The sequence below is a fragment of the Cetorhinus maximus genome, chromosome 21, assembly GCF_964194155.1.
Source record: "Cetorhinus maximus chromosome 21, sCetMax3.hap1.1, whole genome shotgun sequence".
In the NCBI taxonomy this organism is placed as follows: Eukaryota; Metazoa; Chordata; class Chondrichthyes; order Lamniformes; family Cetorhinidae; genus Cetorhinus; species Cetorhinus maximus.
This window is the reverse complement of record NC_135899.1, coordinates 65,900,481-65,923,108: the sequence shown is the minus strand read 5'-3', so window position 1 is coordinate 65,923,108 and position 22,628 is coordinate 65,900,481. Positions and strand designations below refer to the sequence as shown.

The 22,628-nt window shown below is 40.9% G+C and overlaps 1 protein-coding gene across 4 annotated transcripts in view; it reads right to left on the bottom strand.

The window, feature by feature from the left end:
• Positions 1-22,628, bottom strand: part of LOC144695942 (microtubule-actin cross-linking factor 1-like) — a 554,471-nt gene that overhangs the window by 124,516 nt on the left and 407,327 nt on the right. For all 4 annotated transcript variants that reach the window (XM_078567039.1, XM_078567041.1, XM_078567037.1 and 1 more), the window contains 3 exons: positions 21,595-21,794; positions 21,003-21,495; positions 10,015-11,486 (listed from right to left, as the gene is read on the bottom strand). In XM_078567039.1, coding sequence (XP_078423165.1) covers positions 10,015-11,486; positions 21,003-21,495; positions 21,595-21,794 — 2,165 coding nt within the window. The remainder of the gene's footprint in view (positions 1-10,014; positions 11,487-21,002; positions 21,496-21,594; positions 21,795-22,628) is intronic.

Genomic DNA, 22,628 nt, shown 5'->3' with positions numbered 1-22,628 from the left:
GCACGTGCAGCTTTTGAATTTCCTACTAAAACAGAACTACGAAAATAACCACAGGTCCTTGTGCAGAAAAGTATTACTGTGGAACACCTTAAAACATAGATAAACATTTAGCAGCTGAATAGAATGACCCAAAGAAACTTCTCAATTCAGAAACATTCCATCCCTGCAGGCTGCCAAAGCAGATTAATACGCCACTCTGTAGTGTTTATAAGAAGTGACACCACTACGTAGCAAATGTGGATAGTTCAGCCTCACCTCACATGGTGCTACATAGATGGTTGATCACTGATAATACTGACTGAATGCATCACTGAACCACTTCACACAGCAACAGCCACCACTGTAATGAAATTGCAATTGGAACCAGAACACCATTCCTGCACTGCATCAACATGTCAAGGCAGTCATTTTCCCAGCATTTCTATTTATATGTTAATATAGCTTGTGTCCTGTATTTTAGCTGAACCATTTGTGATAGCATTAGCAAGTAGAGAGTTTAAAAAAATATTTCCATGCCATAGTCAAAGAAACATACTGAGAACATGTTAGATAAGCACACGGTGCTTTGCTACAGATCACTCAAAAATACAAAATCACAGAGCAAAATAATGAATCCTTGGAAAAAGACTGATTGGAGGTAGCAGAAAAGTAGAAGTTTGGTAGGTTAGTATCTTTTAAAGCACAATTAAACATTAGATATCATCTGATGTGCACTTATGGGCAGGTTGTTATTTTATCAAAAGGTACCACATATATAATTTAACAAGAGTCAGTTCTTCTTTAGTTAATTTCTAAGAACAACAACACGTGACATTCCAGGCAATGGTTAAAAAAACGTTTAACATTAGGGATCATGTAATTTAGTACCAATTTGTTTCCCACATATTCAGCAGTATTTGCTTAACACAAATGATTGTATAATGGGAATACTTTGCTTGCTATAGAGATGTGGCATTAAGAAGTTGCTACACAGTAATCATTTTAGTGGGGAACATAGTCATTTCTCATCCTCAAGTCCTTGGTTTAGCAAACAAATAATATAACGTGTCCAAATTAAATATATTATCAAATTTATTTTTTCAGTGCGACAGACCAACCCTATGTTTGAACTTTGAAACAGTCCAATGCAATCGCTTTCCCACTTTTAGTATTAGCATCACTTAAAAAAAAATGTTACTGTTAATTTGGGAGCTTTGAATCCTCAATCAGCCAGTCACACACTGCCTTGGGCTGATGCATACGTCTATGACTGTTTTGATATACAATTGAGAGGTTTTGAATTAGCAGCCGAATCTGCATATAATTTGGCCACATAGGCTTATAGCAATGCTTACTTGTTGCAAGTTTAAAATGATGCTCAGAATAATTTTGAACAGGAAGTTTTTAAACTTGTAATTTTTTTCTGTGCTGTAAGGAGACCAGAAAATTCCATAGCATAATAATCATAAACCCAACATTTCAATTCCTAACCGCTTAGAAATAAGTTCTTCAATGGCTTAGCTTGTTAAAGACAGTGAATAGCTGCACCATACAGACTGTAGAAGTCTCAGGTTTAACCTGTGGTCCATGTTAAGCTAGCGGATTTCATCCAGGGTAATGGTAAGAATGCCACAACTGGCCTCTGCTCGCATGGTTTAGGAAAAAGAAAACTGACCAGGATGCCTACACCCGACCATTATCCAATGGCCTCCAGTGAAAGCTGGACGTCGGGTTAGAACAGGATTGTGCTTGACTGTGACGTCTCCTGCACGCAAATAGCCTTCTAACATTCACTGTCTGGGGGCTTACATTTGTGCAAGGCACTGGAGAGCAACCACACCTGTGGAAGCATGCCTTAAACTGTTGGTGCCTATAGAAAAGTATGATATGAAGGAAACTAATTGGTAGGAAAAAATTGTTCGAAAATAAGAAAAAAACCCATACATTAAGCGAAGAAAAAAATGTAGGGTGAAAACATTAGATCACTTTTAATCATGGGTGTAGTTATTTGCAAAAAAAAACTTAAGGCCATTAAGACGGCTGTTAAATGCTCTCTGCTTTGCATCAGTTCTTAAAAATAGCAAAACGATGATATTCAAGCTCATGCTTCTATAGGGAGGGGTCCTGAGACAACAGGCATAGAGTGCTGTAGAACTCCAGACACGGACTGCTATGTCAAGTATTGGGGAGGAACACAAATAGTTAGCTAAAGACAGGTGACAGACTCTGTAAGCTATTTTTAGCAGAATAACTAGCTAACTCAGTCCAGTTGCTCATTAATGGAATTAGTGCAGGTAAGTGGCAGCATTTACAGTAGTTTATTTCATCCATTTTTCAAGGTGCACACAAACAATGCTTCAGTCTAAAGACGTTATTCCAATAATACATTTTTAAATTAGGACTTAATTACTTAGCAATTATATGTACAGCTCCTTCTGATGTCATACTCAATGAATCGCTCATTTAAACAAAGTAATAGTGTGAAGTGATACACTTTGGAAGTACTATTATGGAAAGATAATATGCTACAAATGGCACAATTCTAGAAATTGTGTATGAGAACAGAGACCTTGGTGTTCATATACACAAATCCTTAAAGATGGCAGGGCAAGTTGATAAGGAATTAGATAAGTAAATGGGTTACTTGCATTCATAAATAGAGGAATCGATTATAAAAGCAAAGAAATCATACTGGAACTTTACAAATCAACTTTGGTTGGAGTATTGTGGACAATACAGGGCATCGGGCTTCAGGAAAGATGTAAAGGCCTTGGAAAGGGCACAAAGCACGTTTACCAGGGTATTACCAAGGATGAGGGATTTCATTTATGAGGAGAATGGAAAAGTCAAGACTGCTCTCTTTGGAACAGAGAAGGTTAAAAGGTGACCTAATAGAGGTTTTCAAGATGGTGAGAGGGAATCCGATAGTACAGACAGAGAAAAACTGGCAAGTGGGTTAATAACTAAACGTAATCGATTTAAAATCTTTGGCAAAAGATCTAGAGGGAAGATGAGAAATTATTTCACAGAGCTGTCAGAATCTGGAACACTACCTGCAAAGGTGGTGATTTAATGAATAAATTTGAAAAGGGAATTGGACATTTACTTGAGGTTGAGGAATTTACACTACTGACAAAAAAGTAAAGATTTGGGATTATGCATGACTGCTGTTTCAAAGAACTAGCTAGTGTGCGACAGGCTGAATGGCTGCCTCCTGTGCTGCAAGTTCCTACAATTCTATAATTCTATGAATAGAGTATAATATTATTAATCAGATAAATGGCAGCTTTTAACCTCATTACTTAGGATGGTTTAGGTCCAAAGCAAAATGTACTAATACTTGTGTCAGGAAAGGCATAAATTAGACATTAAAAATAAATTAAAATTCAGATTGCTAGAATAAAATGATAATCTTTTTATCCTTCCACAAATGTGATGAAGTACTTCACACTCTGATTGAAGAACAGGTTTATATGTAGTCTAAAAGTAGATATGAAGTACAAAATGAAGTATAAAAGTAACGGACCAGAGGTAAGAGAAGGCAATAAAAATGAATTTTCCCAAGGGCTTTAATGAGAAAGGTTTAGTGAGTCTGCTAAAGGGCCATTATAGAATACTTTCATTATTGTTCTTGTTCAAAAGGAGACAACAAAAATTTATCAGATCAGATGTGATTTAATGATTTAATATTGTTGCTATGTATATTCATGCTGCACGTAAAAATGTATTTATTTGGTCTTCTCTCACTGAAGTATCATCAATCCACCTACTGAAATATTAGAGAGGTACATGAAGGTATGTGCAGGAAAGATGGTATCCAGTTCAGATCAAATGGCAGTCCTAATTATGCTATTGTATGGTTAGAAAGTAGGCAACATGAGCACACTACTGAGTGCAGACTACTTATAGGAGTGATGAGCACCACTGGACCCAAAAGAACAAGGTGAAATTGAAATTGAAACAAACATGCAAGGCAGGGAGATTAAACTTTTCAAAACCTATCATATAAATTGAGGATAGCTTATCATTCTCCTTTCTAAAACAGCACATTTATATAAAGCCTATGATGTATTAAGACATAACAGTGTGCTTAAAAAAGGTCAATAACTTTAAAATAGTCATCTAAGCCAATTCTTCTCCTTCGATGTACATAACCACTTTTCTATCTCCTGAATTGGTTAATAGATTGATATACAGTAATGGTATCATGTTTAACTTTTGTTTCAACAGAGAAGCATAATGGAATCTTCGCGTTTCTGTGGCATAACAAGAAATTTCTGTCTAGTTTGAGAAAACAGAGAGAAGTTTCTAAATTTATGTTAGTAGCAGGACTGACTACACCTGGAAAGTCACTACTTTGAAGCTTGGGGAATCCCAGTGAAAATAACCTGACTGCACAGTCTCCCTTATCCTGCTGCTCATGTTACATGTGATTCTCAAACCTACCAACAGGCTTTCCTATGTTTTGAGAGGATCAATGATGCATGGAGGAGGTGCAATTTGTAGCCGCTATTTTTCTGGAAATCTACTTGTCTCCATGTCTAGTTCTTCTGAACCCAAGTATGAAGGTGGGTGCCTGACAGTAAGAGTAGGAGAAACCTATATATTGCTAGTTCTTTTTTTTGAAGTGGCAATTTATCAACTTTCCTCAATTTTCCAAAGGGATTTTCTTCTAAATGTGATTGCAGAAAGGCTTTCTTGCATATTGATTACAATGCCCAAGATTCTCGTCACTGAAATAATCTAAATGTTTGCATCTCAATTAACTTTTTCCAGAATGCTAGGCAAGTCATAGTTCTCATTTGGCTGTTGGGCAGAAATTAGACATTAAATACCCCAAAAGACTGAACATTTTCAGAGTACATTGCATTATTCTGAATGGATAATTTGCCATGCTACATCTAAGTGATAAATATCAACTAGCAACCAGTCAAGTAAAGTGAAAAGGGGCCCCTTGCTTGAACTGATTAGCATTCGCCAAAGCTGCTTTGGTCAGAGTCTAAAAATTTGGAAAACTTGCAGCAATTGATCCACCAGCTTCAGAATAGAAATCTGGCCTTTCATGATTCCTGAGGAGTTTAAACCCCATTTGAAGCCACCTGGGTATCGTATTCAATAACGTGGCAAGTTTCAGAATGGAAGTCTGTACCCGAGTGTCTGAAAAAAAAATAGGTTGCACTTTGTTCTGGAGTTGGGACTCGTGACATTGGGAGCATTTCCAGATTCTGACGCTGTGTTGCATCAGCGCCTGAGGCCCAATGCAATTTTTGATCAGCAAATCAATTAGTGGCCAGGGTGCATGCTCGCTGTTCAATTAAGGACAAAGGGCTTCTCCCCAGGCTGGAGGGCCAATAGGAGGCCCTCCAGCCCTGAAAGATTGACAGCCCTACTGTCAGAGGTGGGAGCTGCCAACACAGATTGGAGAGAGGGAGGCCTCAAGATGGAGGAACCATCTGAAAAGCTTTTAAAAAAAGGTGACATTTATACTCGCCACAGTGCCAGACTATTATTGTGGAGGGGAACCCCTTCACTGAATGGCGTGGGAGGTGTTTAAAAATGTTATATGGAATGCTCACCCCCACACCCCATCTGTTGATCTGCCTCCATTCATCGGCCAGGATTTGGTCTCAGTCGGAGGCCAGACTGCCAACTGAAAAATTCCAGTCAGTGTCCGCACTTCACCCTTATTAGGCCCTTTTAAGAGCCTTAATTGGCTACCTGCCATTTGCAGGCAGGTAAAACAGTGAATGAGCAATGGGAAGCTTTCTAAGAGAAGATGAATCAGGCACTGACTAGACACATTCCTAAAAGTGCGAAACAAAAGGCATCCAAACCTAAAGTTTCCTGATGGTTAAGGATAGAGATAGAAATGAAACAGAGAAAGGAGGTTCATGACCAAAGTCAGGTTCATAATTCAGTAGTGAACGAAGCAGAGTACAAAAAGTAAAATGAAGAACTGTAAAAGGAAATAGGAGGAGCAAAGTGTGTGTATAGGTAAGAACAGATTAGCAGAAATCATCCAAGCGAAACCATGAATCTTTTATAAAGACATGAATTGAAGGGTACTTAAAGGAAGGATGGGACCAATTCAGGGCCAAAAAGCAGATCTTTTTTGTTAGTATAGAGGGCATAACTGAGGTACTAAATGAGTACTTTGCATCTGACTTCACTAAAGAAAATTATGCTGCCAATGTCAACAGTAAAAGAGGTGGTAGTAGAGACATTGAACAGGATATAAACAGAGAAAGAGAAGGTACTTAAAAACACTCAAATAGAAAAGTCAACCAGCCCTGATGGGATGAATCCTAGGTTACTGAGGGAAGAGTAGAAATTGTGGAAGCTCTGGACACAATCTTTCAATTCTGCTTGGATATGTGAGTGATGCCAGAGGACTACAAATGTTGCACTGCACCCCAGCTCAAAAAAAGTGAGAGGGATAAACCCAGTAGCAACAAAAGACCAGTCAGTCTAACATTGGTGGTTGGGGAACTTTTAAAAAAAAATCCAGAAAAAAAACTAATTGGCACTTGAAAAAGTATAAACTAATGAATGAAAGCCAGCCTGGGTTTTTTTAAAGGTAAATCACACCTGACTGCAATGATCGAGTTCTTTGGAGTAATGGAGAGAATGGATGAGGGTAATGTGGTTGACGTTGTGCATATGAATTTTCTAAAGACTTTTGATAAAGTAACGCACAATAGACTGGTTAGCAAAACTGAAGCCCTTGGTGTTAAAAGACAATGGCTGTGTAGATTAAAAAAATTAGCTAAGGGATAGAAAGCAGAATAGCGATGAATAGTTGTTCTGTGGCTGGGAAGTGTCCTGTCTTCAAGGGTCAGTGTTGGGACCACTGCACTTATTGATATATTTTAATGACCTGGACTTGGGCTTCTGGAGGTCATGGTAAAATGGACAGATCATGGTAGATAAAATTAGACGCAGAGAAGTATGAAGTGATATATTTTGGTAGGAATATAAAGAAAGGCAGTATAATTTTATATTTTAAGAGAGATGTACAAATACAAGGGCCAGGATTTTCCAGCCCCGATGTGGGTGGGACTTGCTGTGGGCCCCAACCAGAAGTCCATTGACTTGCGGCGGGACTGGAAGGTGGCGGCGGCGGGCGGGTGTGGAAAATCCTGTTGAAAGTCTTTGAAGGTGGCAGGACAATTCAAGAAGACTGTTAAAAAGGCATTAAACATCTTTGACTTTATAAATAGATACATAGGATACAAAACCAAGGAAGTTATATGAAATCATTATAAAACACTGGTTAGGCCTCAGCTGCACTAGCATGGCCATTTCTGGGCATTATTCTTTAGGAAGGATGGAAGGAAAAGGTGCAGTTGCAGAGGAAATTTACTGGATTTGCACCCTCGGATTTGGCTACTTGGGCCATAACTTCCGTGGAGTGGCAGAGTCGGATTGCCACTCCGTTCCTAGTTGCTTAGCTTAAAATGAAGCCACTCCATTTTGCATCCAACCTTCCGACTTGGGCCCGGTGGGAAAGGTGAAGTACGGTGGGTTCCCGAGGCCTTGTGGTGAGGGCAGCTGAGTTGGAGGTAAGGAAGCTACACCCCTATTTTTGTAGCACTAGCTGCCATACAGCAGGTAGGTTTAAAGGTCCAGCACTTTGAGAAGCCAGTTAAGTTTGTAAGTGGGTAGGGTTTGTGGGGGGTGGGGGGAGGCAGTCAGGGGGAAGGGGGGCTGTTGCGGTATGGTTGGTGGTGGGGGGTGGGTCAGTACTCTAGTTAACCGGAAGTTGGAAGTGGTTTTATTTCTACTAACATTTTCTGGGTAACAATTACTGTAAGACACTCAAAACCATTTGAAGTTTGTGATTTAAATTGCAGCATCTGATGGTTCCCAATGCAGGGCAATTGGCCAATGGAAGCTTCAACTTCCCAGGATGTGCAATTCTTACGTAGGGATTTCCGTGGTGGGGAGGTGCAGGGGCAGAGGGGGGTGTCCCCAGTGCATCTTTGGGGTACCCCCTTAGGTACGTCATGCCGGAGAACAAAGTTATGGGCCAGTAGAAACTAGGGTTTTCTCCATAGAACACAGAAGGTTGAGGGGTGATTTGACAAGGCAAAAATAATTATGCAATGAATTATGATGACCTAGAATGCACTGCTTGAAAGGTTTCTTTCTTTCTTGGGATGTGGGCATCACTTGCAAGACCAGCATTTGTTGCCCATCCCTAATTGCCTGTGAGAAAGGATGATGGAAACAGATACAATAACAACTTTCAAAAGGGAATTGGCTAAATGCTTGAAACAAAAAATAAATGCAGCAATTTGGGGAAACAGGAGAGTGGGATTAATTGGTTAGCTCTTTCAAAGAGAAGGCAGAAGCATGGGGAACCACTTAGCCACCTTCTCTGTTGTATCATAATTCTATAATGCTTGCCCACCAATGATGGAACAAAGGAAGGGAAAATGGACACGAGGCCACTGTCAGAGGATCGCTAAGTTCAGGGAAGAATATAAATGTGATACCAAGTCTCATATATTGCAGAAAACTCTTAAGGGTCAATGTATCAGCAGCTTCTTCCTTTGTTTGGGTAATAGCCTCTTTATTTATATGTGATGGATGGAAAGAATGAGGAAAATGCATAAAACTGATTTCAAAATAATAGGTCATACATGCCAATTAAAAAAAAACTTCTACTCTGGTTAAAATTAAAAACTTGTAACACAACTGCTATTTCCATTCACCCAAAGCACTCCTCCCACTTGCTTTTCTACCCCCACTTCACAGCTGCTGCTCCTGCTAAAAGTACTGCTCCCAGTTTTTTCTCACCTCCAATTAATGTTCTTTTCTCTATCTCTTCACTTTACAAAAACTGTTCTCCTATTCCCCAATGTGGTGCTTCCGGAGTGACATCAATTCCTCAAATCACTGCACTCTGCTTCTTCTCTCCCAAATTGCCATTCTTGGCCTTACAGCCATCCTGCTCGCCTTACCCCCTAAACAAAGCAACAGGTTTGGTTTCTCTGTCCTTGAACCCCACACACCCTCCTGCCCCCAAAAAGTGCTGTTCCTGGATTCTCCCATTGCCTTTCCCTCATGTTCATGTTCGATCATCTATGTGTTCCACCTCTTCACAAAGCAATCTACTTGAAGATTCTCTCTTCCCTCCATCGCTTCTTATTTCTCCCTCTTGCCAAAGCATTTGCTTCCAGCTTCTGCACAACTCTCTTTAGAAATGACTGATTCCACTTTCATTTACCTCCCTTTCCCCTCACTGAAATATTGCTCAGTTACTCCTCTTTCCCCTTGTAAAAGAGCCGCTCTAAATTTCTCCAGAACTACGAAAGCACTGCTGCTGACTGTCTTCAAGCACAAATTGCGACCTTCTACTTTCTGGAGCCACTGCCTGTGACTGACACCACTGCACACTTTGAAGAATTTATAATCTTCTATCCATGGGAGCAAGTCCTCCACATACTGTCTGTATTTCTGTACTTTCTGGAGGCAGTCTTTGAGTTTAAAATGTCTGCCAGCTGCTTACTTGCTTAGTTCATCTGACTGTCCTTTAAAGGTTGACAACTGATCTGATGGTTTATCTTTTCTTCGCTAGGTTGGGAACTTCAAAATAGAGATTCCTCTTCAGCAAGGATCCTCTTGTATGATCTGGAATTTATGATTTATGGAAATTCCTGTCCACAGTGTATAGCATCATCAATCACCTGTATCATAAGTTCCAGCAGCTTAGTGCATGACAGCAGTGTTTGAAAGGTGGTTTGGGGTTGTGGAGGGGGCGGTGGCGGTGTTGTTTATGATTTTCAACACAGACGTAGCCACAGAAACACTTTAGTTTATATGTTGTAATAAGAATCAGCCAGTGAGATGCAAGCTCTGGCTGATGGAGGAGTAAGACCACAGATAACTGGACTATAATTATGTATGTTTGAATAACTGTGGTAGTAGTGAAAAAAAATCAAAAATACTTTACAGAAATAAAGTTTGAACCTATTTATCACTTTAGGAGCCTCTAAAAAGTGCCATGGGCTAAGTTAAAACAACCCTTACCTTAAAGTCTGCCAATTGCTGATTGATGACATCAACTTCTGTTCCCACATTCCCTTGCAATTCTTCACCTTCTTCTGTTTTGGTTAGGAGGCTATTCAATTCTTTGAGTTTTTCATAGAAATCTTCAACACGTGAAACAGTCATTTCTACTTGCTCTTGTCTGTTCCTCCCCCGCTCCAATAGCTTACCACATTGTTTGTTCAAGGCTTCAAGCTCTCGTTTCAGCCCTTGTAGATCTGGACTGCCTTCCACCTCCAGCATCTGCTTGCATTCCTTTTCTGAAGTTTCAATATCTTTCTTTAATTCTTTAAGTTTGCTCATAAATTGCTTAATATCATCAGTTTGTGATTGCAGGCTGTCCAGGTCCCTCCCAACAGGACTCATGCTGTCCAGTTCATCATCCAGATCAGCAAGGTGTGAAAACATTTCCCGTACATGGTTCTGGAAATGTCCAATTCCTTGAAGCTTGCTTTCCATTGACAAACAACTTTCATCTACTCTCTGTTTTACATCACCATATTCTTGCTGAACTACTTCTGCTTGCTGTAGGAGCTGTGATGAATCTGCACCATCAGGAGCATCTTGTACTAGACCTTGGGCGAGGTCTCTCAGATATTCCACTTGTGGCTCTAAGATTTGAAGAGATTCCTGCCGTGTCCTCAGCTTTTCCAAGTTCTTATTACTGTAGGCTTGTGGTCCAAGAGCATCATAAATTTCAAGCTGTTGTTTTGTGCCATCAAGTTTCTTCTGAATGTTTTTAAGGGAGTCCTGGAACTCCTTTAACCTTTGAGCCATTTCTTCAATTGATTCACTCTTGGTTTGAAGATGCTCTGTAATAAGGTCCATCCTTTGGTTTATACCTGCTTTTTCATCCCTAATATCTTCTTCATTGATCTGACAGGAATCTACAAGGATGTCAGCAGCTGTGTTCATCATCTCCAGCAGTGAACGTCGTTTCTCCACATCATGGTGTAGATCCTTAGCACTAGCTAAAGAGGAATTTAGTTGTGCTGGATCAATGGTGATCATCAGTTCTTCAATTTTAAATTCACAATCTTCTATCCATGGGAGCAAGTCCTCCACATACTGTCTGTACTTTTGTGCTTTCTGAAGGCAGTCTTTGAGTTTATAATGTCTGCCTGCTACCTGTTTGCTTAGCTCATCCCACTGTCCTTTAAGGGTTGACAACTGACTCTGAAGGCTTACCCTTTCTTCTCCAGGTTGGGCACTTCGAAATAGAGACTCCCCTTCAGCAAGAATCATCTCATATGAGCCCGAATGCTGATTCAGGCTTTTCTGGAACTCCTCCTGCTCACTTATCTGAGACTGTAAAACATCAAGGTTTGCAGACACAGGAGATCTCTGAGCATGTTCACTACATTTACCATCTAGCCACATCTTAAGTTCATCAAAGGTTTGTTGGAATTGCTGAGAACTGGCCAGAGTTGTTTGAAGTTGGTTTATACGATCACCTGTAGAGAACAATTATTAAGCAACATGTTACTTGCCAATTAATTTGAAAACATACATTAATGAGGTAATATTTTCCAAATTTTCCACCAAGTGTAAAGAAGATATTCTTAAAAAGCACAACAAACCAGGAATCACTAGCAAGTGTAATAGTAAATTGTGTGTGTGTATATATTAATCAAATTCTGATAACTTTAGATGGTGTTAGCTGGGAAATAGGGTTTACTGTCTTGATTACAAGTCCACCTTACCATTAGAATAATATTTTAGGAGCACAGGAGCAAGATTAGGCCATTTGGCCTATCAAGCCTGCTCTGCCATTCAAACAGATCATGGCTGATCATCTAACTCTGCCATTTTCCCCCACTATCCCTATATCCCTTGATATCATTAGTATCCAGAAATCTATTGATTTCTGTTTGTGAGCATGCTCAGTAATTGAGCTTCCACAGCCCTCTGAATTCCAATGATTTACCACCGAATGAAGAAACTCCTCCTCAACTCAGTCTTAAACGGCCTGCCCCTCATTCTGGTTCTAAACTCACCAACCAGGGGAATCATCCTTCCTGCGTCTATCCTGTCACACCCTGTAAGAATTTTGTAACTTTCAATGAGATCACCTCTCATTCTTCAAAACTCTAGAGAATACTCAATCTCTCCTCATAAGATATCACCACCATCCCAGGGATTAGTCTGGTGAGCCTCCATTGCACTCCCTCTATAGCAAGTATACTCTTCCTTAGATAAGGAGACCAAAACTGTACAAAATACTCCAGGTGCGATCTCACCAAGGCTCTATATAATTGCAGCAAGACATTTTTACTCCTGTACTCAAATCCCCTTGTGATGAAGGCCAACATACCATTTGCCTTCCTAAATGCTTGCTGTACCTGTGTGCTAGGTTTTAGTGACTCATGAACAAGGACACCCAGGATCAACACTTCCCAACCCCTCACCATTTAAAAAATACTCTGCCTTTCTGTTGTTTTCTACCAAAGTGGATAACTTCATACACATTCACGTTATATTCCATCTGCCAAATTCTTGCCTGCTCACTTAGCCTGTCCATATCCCTTTGAAGTCTCCTTGCATCCTTCATAACTTTCCCACCTAGTTTTGTGTCACCAACAAATTTGGAAATATTACATTTGGTCCCCACATCCAAATCATTTGTATAGATTGTGAACAGCTGTGGTCCCAGTACTGATCTTTGCAGTACCCCACGAGCAACATCTTGCCATCCTGAGAATGAAGCAGAGTCTTTGAATATTTTTAAGGCAGAGATGGATAGATTCTTAGTAAGCAAGGGGGTGATAGGTTATCGGGGGTAGGCGAGGTGCAGATTTGAGGTTACTATCAGATCAGCCATGATCTTATTAAATGGCAGAGCAGGCTCGAGGGGCAGAATGGTCTACTCCTGCTCCTTGTTTGTATGTTTGTATATTACCTCCAATCCCATATGTTCTAATTTGTTTACTAATCTCCCATGTGGGACTTTTATCAAAAGCCTTCTGAAAATCCAAATGCACTGCTTCCCTTTTATCTGTGTTATAGGTAACATCCTCAAAAAACTCCAACAGGTTTGTCAAACATGATTTTTGTTTCATAAATCCATGTTGACTCTGCCCAATCATATCATTATTTTCTAAATGTCCAGTTATCACATCCTTTATAATAATTCTAATGTTTCCCTACTGATGACATCAAACTAAAAGGTCTGTAGTTCTGTTTTCTCCCTTCCTCCCCTCTTAAATAGTGGGGTTATATTTGCTTTGTGCATTATAAAACATTTCTGTTGTTAACGAGCAATAATCCAAACTGCAATTTCAGAGTTGGAAAGTCGTCTAAAATTTGGGTTGAAATTAATAAAACCAGTCAATGATTGTTACAAATATAAGGTTATCATGTTTTGGGACTGTGACTTTAATTTAGGATAAAATTGAGGGGGTCATGTGACCTGTTCTGAAGTCTGCCGAACAACAGGCCTGGGTGACATGGCCGTTAAAGATTAAAGGGAGGTCTGGGTTGTTTTCCTGGAATGAAGGTGTAAGGTATTCACACTAGGTGACAATGGCAACAGCATCTGTGTTTACAGTGGTTAGACTGCTAGTCTCCAAAGTCCCAGGAAGTGTTAAGAATGCTGAGTTGTAAACAATTATGCTTTAAACTGTCCAGTTTCTTCCAAGATAAAAGTGAGCTGGGGTCTCAAAGATAGTTAATCAGCATTTCCAAATGGATACAAGGCCCATGTGATTCATGTTGCCATGGAGATAGACTTTGAGAGGGGAAAAGATTTCTCAGACATTCCTGAAACTCCCAAATCTGCCAGAATCTGGGAGAGAGCAGCAGAAACCAAACGTCACCACGCAAGAATTCGGGTGGGAGCTCGCACTCGGATTGAAAAGTTCAAATTCATGAGGATTTCAAATGAGGCTTGAAGAGTTGCCTAGCCTGCAGTAGAGGGAAGAATCTCTGGGGGAAGAAATTTCACTGTGAAAGACAGATCTGAGATGGAAAGTTACCAGGCTGAGGAAGGAAAAGAACAGAAGTATACCCTCGGGAGATAAGGATCACTTTGGACTTGTTCTAGGAGAAGTGAATGTCTACTTAAAGGGTAGTGTAAAGCATATCTGTGACGTGGGTTTTTGATTGTGTTAAAAGGGAAATGGAGAAGTAATGTTCTATAGTTTAAAGTATAAAGTTGCCTACAAAATTAGTGTTTAGTCACCAATGCTTTTAATCTGGTTAACAGTAAAAGGCTTAAATTGTGAAATTCTGTTGTGTCATCCTTTCAGCCATCAACTGGAAGTTTTAATTTCTTTTTTAATTGGTCTCCATGGAGATCATAACATGATGTGCAATAACAATTCTCTCCATAATGATGGATAATATTCAACATAAAATTCACTCTTGGCTGATGGATGCTATGTACATAGCTAATAATGCACTTCAACTACTTTATCATTGTACTTTAAGACAGTTGTGAGCATTCACTGTTTATTGAAAGTATTTTATTTGTTCCTTCCAAAACTGTTTTGCTGACTACATCTGGAGTTTTCAGATTATGAGTTTTATCCAGGAAAGTACAATTTACCTATGACCAATTTCATTTTTAAAAAATGAATCTCAGTTTTAAATAGAAAGAAAGGATTGGATTGTACAGCCCCCCCCAGCATATTTGAGGGCGGGGGACCCACAAAATAAAGCAGGTGGCCTTCCCACCCACTCCTGACCTGTCCCCCATATTACAATGGGTGGAGAAGGCACCAGGTAGCCCACCCACCCTGATGCCTATTGAGGCCCTTAACTGGCCAATCAATGGCCACTAAAGGGCCTCCTTCCACCTCTGCTGCTATTTTATATGCAGCAGGGGAAGGCAGAGGCAAGAAGGGTAGCCTCGTAGCTTTCACTGTGCGGCCTTTGGTGGGGGAGGGGGGTTCTCCTGTGGCCTTTGGAGGTTTCCCCCCACCTTTAACCCCACCCCCACCTTTAACCCCACCCCCACCTTTAACCCCACCCCCTCCACAGGGTCTGCCAGCCAGGCCCATCCAAAACCCCGGATTTACCTTTAAGTCCAGGGTCCACTACTGCTACTTCTTTGGAACTGCCTATATTCCCAACAGTGGCCACCATTTGATCCTGGCACATCTGAGGTTAAAGGACAATCCGATTTCCTCCGAGGCGAGGGTGCAAATTGCACTCTGAAACAATTAAGGCTGCTCCCAATGTAATATTGCTGCGGGGCAGCTGGATTTCGGGTGAGTAGGCTGATGACCAACTTTTCGATTGGGAGGGGTGCGGGGAATACAGTGCCCAGTAAAACCCAGTCCAAAGTCTCCAAATCAGAAAGCCTTATTAAAAGATTCTAAATTATAGGTACTGTTGTGATATCACTAAGAGAATATGCAAATGATCAAGGAATCAGGATGTAAAGCAGTATGTGACCAACAGCCAGTTACTGGTATCTGGATGGTTGCAGCTATTACTGTGAGTAATGGTGATTGGTAAATCCCTAGAGTAGACCTGTCTGTTGAGCTATTCTGTAATGTGTATATATATCAGTTGCAGTTTTCAAATAAATCAGACCTACTTATAGTTTAACAGTCCTGTGTGAGAGGTTGGTGAGTTTGCACAAAGGAGGCAGAAACACAACATGGTGGCATCTGTGGGATGTTAAAGAACACAGGAAGAGCCACAGACAAAATCTGGTGCAATACAGAGCTGTAAGTGCAATAAAACCCTGGGAGGGAGAATCTCTCTACAAACAGTACTTTGCAGAACAGTGAGTGAGTATCTGATTTGTGGAATAGCCAGATCAGTGGTGAACGTAAGCAACAAGTTGGTTCAGGGTTGCAGTACAGTCAGTTTTGAATCAGGCAGAAAAGATGCAGGGCCGCAGACATCCTCGGTTGCCATTCCTGCACAAAAGTCAAAAAAATGCGCAAAACAGGAATAGCACCACTGGGGTGAGTGTAGCAAAATCCTGAACTGCAGCCAAAAAAAAGGAAGATTAAAAAAAGTAGCTACATTACTGAATCTCTCAATGGAGTAGAGGTTAACAATTCCCTGCAAGTCAGGAGCATCTGTAAAAGACAGGGAACATCAGAAAGATGCCCACCAAATTCCCCAACATGAATTGAAAGGCAACAGATGTCCTATTTGAATTTAGACTTTTTGAACAAAGGATGGAATTCTGCTTCTTAGATTCATCTGTCACAGAACCAGATAAACAAGCAGCAAAAATAAATATAGCCATTGAAAATGAGGGGCTGCATCAGGCCTGACTGAGGAGGATCAAAAGGACCCTGTTAAGCTCTGGAGCATGCTGGAGGATCAGCTTCATGTAAAGGTGAACTTCAGAATACACCGATCAGAACTGATGACTTACAGACATCAGTCACAAGAATCAATTGATCAGTTCGTCAGCAGGTGCCGTGATAGGGGCAAGGCCTGTGATTTTTCTGAAGCTGAGCCATCTGAGCAGATAATGGAGCTAATTATAGCTGCAAGCTGATCGAAGTCTTCCAAAAAGACCTTTTGGAGAAAAAGCATGGTCATGATATTGACAATGCTAAAAGATGGCCCAAAACATGAAGCCCTTCTGGCTGGACAACACCACCTGCAAGCAGTGGTTGCAGCTACCAGTATTGGCACGGTAGCCAGAATGCAGAAAGCAAGCAATCCATGTGGGAAGTACACTCACCATGAAGCTGTGCTGCATTCCAAGACCTTTACGATATAAGAGGACACCGGGCTTGCCAATGCAGGAAATCTGGCTCTGGAGGCGCGACCAGAGATTACAATAAGATACAACCAAACAAAAACATATGCAGCACACTGGCAGCAACAAAAGGGAGTGCATCAGTGATCCACTTAAGTACAAGCACATACATGAAGGTAGTAGCAAGAAAGACCAGGGTGAAGATTCAGAGTGGAGAAACCTTCAACCAGAAAGCAATACAGCTTTCCGCATCGTGAATGTGACACGAAGTGTGGATGAAGTCAAACAGTTAGAGTCTTTTGCTACCATTGGCATCATATGCCTGAAGAAAAGTGGCAAACACACGCTCACAGCCAAAGTTGACATGGGAGCATGCACAAGAATCTTAAAAGTCAGAATCTTGAAGGATATGTATTTGGAATGTTGGGAGTCAATTATACAACCTACGACAGCCAAGCTAACTGCATACAATGGGTCACCCATTCATTGCATTGGTACATTGACATTGAAATGCAAAAATGGCAAGTCTGAATGGAAACCACAAGTATTCTACCTGGTGGACACGAACGGATCTAAAGTAGCAGCGTTACTGACATCGTGGCCATATGTGGGGTCATCAATGCACCAATCATGACAGAAGAAGCCAAAAATAATTGCATTGAGTCAGTGCATGACCTACAACAGATGTACCTAGACAGATATGGCACTACAGGAAATTTCAGAGGTGATGCTATACTACACATCAGAAAAGATGCAATCCTGTCAATTGACCCTCCTTGAAAGTGCATAAAGGAGAAGCTTAAGAGTGAATTGAATGACGTGGACTGTAATGACATTATCCATCATGTGTACTGAAAAAAAGTCACAATCCAGGCATGCTTGGATCAAAGATGCTTAAATCTTGCTCTAAAGAGATACCCACACAAGATCCCAATATTAGAGGAATTGAATCCCAAATTCCCAGGAGCAAAGTTTTTCTCCAAGTTGGACGTCAAACATGGGTATTAGTCAGTTCATTTGGTGGAAGGATCTCAAGAAATCACTACTTTCAGGACACCATTTGGAAGATACTGTTTCCAGAGATTAACCTTTAGTTTATCCATTAGTCAGGATCTGTTGCAGTAGCGTATAGACAAAATTACTGAAAATGTTCATGGATGCGTATGCATTGCCGATGGTTTTGCCATACACCGCAATGTCAAAGAAGAGTGTGACTGAAATTTACACTCACCAATGGCAGCAGCTCGTCATAAAGGATTTGTCTTCAACAGCAAGAAATGCCAGGTGAATGTGGGTCAGATTAACTTTTTCGGCTCTATTTATTTGAGTTCTGGGATCTATCCTGACCCAGGCAAATTTGAAGATGTGCGACGCATGTCTACTCACCAAGACAGAAGGGCTTGCAGAGATGCCTCAGATTCTTCAACTTCTTAGTACCATGCATACCCAACTTGGCCAACACAGCATTATCAGGTAGATAGCTGTTAAAGAAGGATGTTCCATATGTCTGGCAGGATGACCATCAACATGTGTTCAAGTCACTCAAACATGCATTGTCAAAAGAGACACATGTTCTACAATACTATGACCCAAGAAAAGAGACGGTCTTAGAGGTTGATGCATCTCAAAAACTGTTAGGACTGTGCATTATGTAATTTGCTCCAGAAGTCTATTGCAAGTGCAATCCAATTATTCGAACATGGAGCATGAGACACCCGCTCTGGTGTTCGGTATCACACATACCTATTTGTTAAACGATTCATTGTGGAAACTGACCACAAACCATTACAAATGATTTGGCACAAGCCAGTGACAAGTGCGCCATCCAGACTACAACGAGTTCTGATAAAAATACAGTGATAAGATTTTGCAGTCCTTTACAAACCAGGTAGCAAAATGGTTATTTCAGACACACTGAGCAGGTTACTGAATCTGAAAAAATCTGAGGATGTTTTACTTGACCTACATGTAGATGATGCAGACATTGAAGTAGAAAATGTACTCAGTGTTGATCGGATGGGTTTTGGTCAACAGAAATGCAACCAACTTCAGGAAGTAGCAAATGATCCATAACTGAAAGAATTATGGAAAGCTATTGTAGAAGGTTGGCCTGGTACAATATAAGTAGTGCCAGACACCCCAAGATGATTTTGGCCATACAGAGATGAGTGAGGTATTTCAACTGGTGTGATTTTCAAAGAAAAGCAAGTGCTTGTACCTGAAGCTCTTCGCCAGGACATTCTGTCACAGATACACCAGGGCAAATGGACGTAGAATAAACAAAGCGCCTGGCCAGGGAAACTGTCCATTGGCTAGGGATTAACAACGATATCGAGAAGATAGTGAGGATGTGTGAAGCATGTTAAAATCCACTACACACTCACAAGATTCCATCACACCATTGGTCCAAAATTGCCACAGATTTATTCACTATCCACGGCGACAACTTTTTCCTAATCGTGGATTACTTTTCCAAGTTTTGAACCATCAGACAATTGAATGAGACCTCAAGTGCATCCAGGGTAGACACAATGAGCACGATATTCAGTTTGCTCAGTACACCTGGAGAGATATCAAGCAACAGGCCACAATATACTGGCGGACCTTTTGTGGACGTGTGCTAAAAGGGACATAAACCATCTGACAGTCTTGCCAAACTATTCCAGATCTAATGGTCTTGCCGAGTGATTGGTCTGCACTGTTAAGGCATTAATTGTGAAGTGCAGAGGCACAAAAGAAGATCTCTGTATTGCCACATTAAATTTGAGAGTGACACCTTTAGACATGAGCTTACCGTCACCAATGTAAATCATGTTTGGGCGATGGTTAGGACAACTTTCCAAGCCATTGCCTGTCCAAATTTTCAGGAATACAGGAGAAATGTTTTGAAAAACAAGGGAGGATGAAGAGGGCAAAGGACCAACATGCATGTGCGGAACTGCCTAGCCTGTGCATAGGACAGGAGGTTTGGGTCATATATCCTACCCAGGGAACTTGGTTACCTGCGGAGGTGTGCAGTAAGCCTAAATCCTATGAGGTCACAACACCAAATGGGGTGATGTTAAGAAGAAACAGAAGCCAGCTAAGGGAATCGTACAACTGTACAACACCCAGCACTCCAAATGCATCTAAAACACATCCAAAGATGAACTCGGAGAGTGAAATTGTGGAAGGCCACCATGAGAACAATCAGCACTCTGATAATATGCAGAATGTCAATGCACCCCCAAGTCAAGAACACCAAAGTGATAAGGGAACCATGGTGTAAAGCAGCATATGACTAGCATTCAGTTAGTGGTGTATGTGAGTAGTTGCAGCTGTTGCGGAAAGTAATGGTGGTTGCTGAATCCCTAGAGACTGTACTTTACCAGTCTTGTGTGAGAGATTGGTGAATTTGCGTAAAGGCCAAAAACAAAACAGGTACTGCCTGGTGTAGTACATAGGCATATGGAGCAGAAGGTCCCAGATTTCATCCCAAAGGTGTGCTTATATTACCTGGAGTGTGATTAGGGAAATACAATTTGTTTCCGTGCTTCTAGGCTAGAAAAGGGGCAGAGAAATATCAGATTTTTCACTCCTTTTCATCATCTAATGAATCCATCTAAAAGTGCAGATGGAGTGTGGATATTGGGTGAGAACAGGGCTGGATTTAAATGTAATGTCCTCCACGGTTAAATAGACTGCTAAGTCTCACTTTCTGGGCTCACACACCTAAAGTATCTAATTGGTTGATTTGCCAAAGAGCAGGTTTAGTCCAAAAACTATCAACTTCCTGAGTGGAGAGCAGAGAAGGGAAGCAAATTGGAATGTTAATCACAGGAGTTAAGTAGGAAATCAATTTTTGAACATATTTTAATAAAAGTAGCAATTAAAAGATAAATATCAAATAAATGTCCAATTAATCTGGTAAAGGGTAATTTCCTGGATTTTGGGATAGTAATGATGATGAGGCTATCAGCACTCACTGCTATTTGGAGTGAATCTGATAGCAAGTTTTCAGCCCCAGACAAAGATTTAGCTAAACAGCATTAGCTTGGTCTCTTCCACCCTCTTTAAGGAAGTAGTAAATTGGAAATGTTTCTGACAGCTTATTGACTACAGGGATTTCAGCTGAGTTTCCACAAATATGTGACAGAAAGGATGAATCTGTGTTAGAAGCAACCAAAGGTCCAAACTTCAAACATTTACAGGAATCTGTTTTGTCAGTTCATCTCGTCAGAGATGAGGAACTGGTTTTAAATGTTACAACAGTTTTATTTTGACATACTGTAACTAAATCTGTGGTATCAATACCAACCTGCTCTCTCTTCAAGACCATTAAATGGCATCAGGACAGCTTCCAGGCGCTTCCGAAGCTCATCCTTTAAATACTGTTCACCAATGAGGGAGGACAGGTCATCACAGAGAAGTTGTGCCTCTTCAATCTGTTCCTTTTGCTGTTCCAAATCTGAACGAATTTCGCTGGTTTCTTCGAGTTGTTGCTTGACAATGTCTGGCTGTGTGCTAATCACAGATTGGCTGTTTAGTTTAACACAGAGGATCCTGACTTTGTCAGTGAGTTGCTGCAGTAGCTCCTGATACTGTGTACTCTTGGCTATGGCTTGATCAATATGACTGGAACGACCACTGAGCTGATTGGTAAGTTTATTCCATTTGTCATTGATGGCTCCGTGCTGATCTCTCAGCTGTCTGTCAGAAGCAGATATATCTCCAGGTGCACACAGTCCTTGTGCTGCTTGATTTAGTTGTTCATATTGGGGTTTACGAGTCTCAAATTCTTTCAACATGAACTGTCACAAACAAAAACTTTAATTAGAGATACAGGGAAACATTTCATATACAATCTTTTGTATTGCATTAGTAAATAATTTTAACATTTTTAATTTTACCTGCACTTGTTGTTTCTGAGCACGTAGCATATTTGGATCAATTGATAGAGGACCCAGTACGCTCATCATTAATTCCTTCTCTGATAGCCATGTACTGAGCTGTGATTCCGAGCTCTGGAAACTTGAGAGCAGGTTAGCTGATTCCTCAAGTTTTTGTTGTCTCTCGGTTAATGTCTGATTGGCATGAGTCCACTTTGATTCTAAATAAAGTACAGATGGCAATGATTATTTATTCAGAGAAAAGCTCCATGTAATATTATACCTATTGGTTTCTGCTGATTCACAAGATTATAATGCATCACCTTAATATGTTTTGTACTTATCATCCAATAAAAGAGAAAATGGTTTGGCAAAAAGGGTCGCATGGACAGCAGACTATGCCTGAATGAGACGTAGATTGACTGAGGAGTTGGGAATTTGGTTCAGGTGGGAATTTGGTACAGTGGGGGAAGAGGTACTCCTTTTTCTACTTTTTTTCAGCCCCCAACGGTTGTTGAGTTTCTTTCCTCGTCTCCAAGCTAGGTGAGTGCAACTTTCTATTACTTTAGCTGTAGAAATTATTAATTAATCAATTAATTAAATAAATAAGATTGGACATAAATGACAGGGCTGGTGGTGTGCCATGGCTGCAGCATGTGGGAATCTGTGGAGTGCACTGCAACCTCAGGCAACCATATCTGCCATAAGTGTCTGCAGCTTGGCAACTTCGGCCCTGAGTTGCTGAGCTGGAGTTTGAGTTGTGGACATTGCAGGGCATCAGGGAGGGGAAGAGTTACCTGGACACTTTGTTCCAGGAGGCAGACACTCCCCTTGGAGTTGGTCAGTGGTCAGAGAACAGGAGAATGTGAGTGCGAGTCAGGCAGGTAAGGTGATCCAGCATGTAGTGATGGAGGAGCCTCAGCCCCCAACTCTGTCCAACAGATATGAGGTGCTTGCTATTTGTGTGGATGAGGAGAAGGACTGCAAGGTGGATGAGTGGACTGGCCAAGGCACCATGGCGAAGGATGCCATTCAAGTGGGGGAATGAAGAGGAA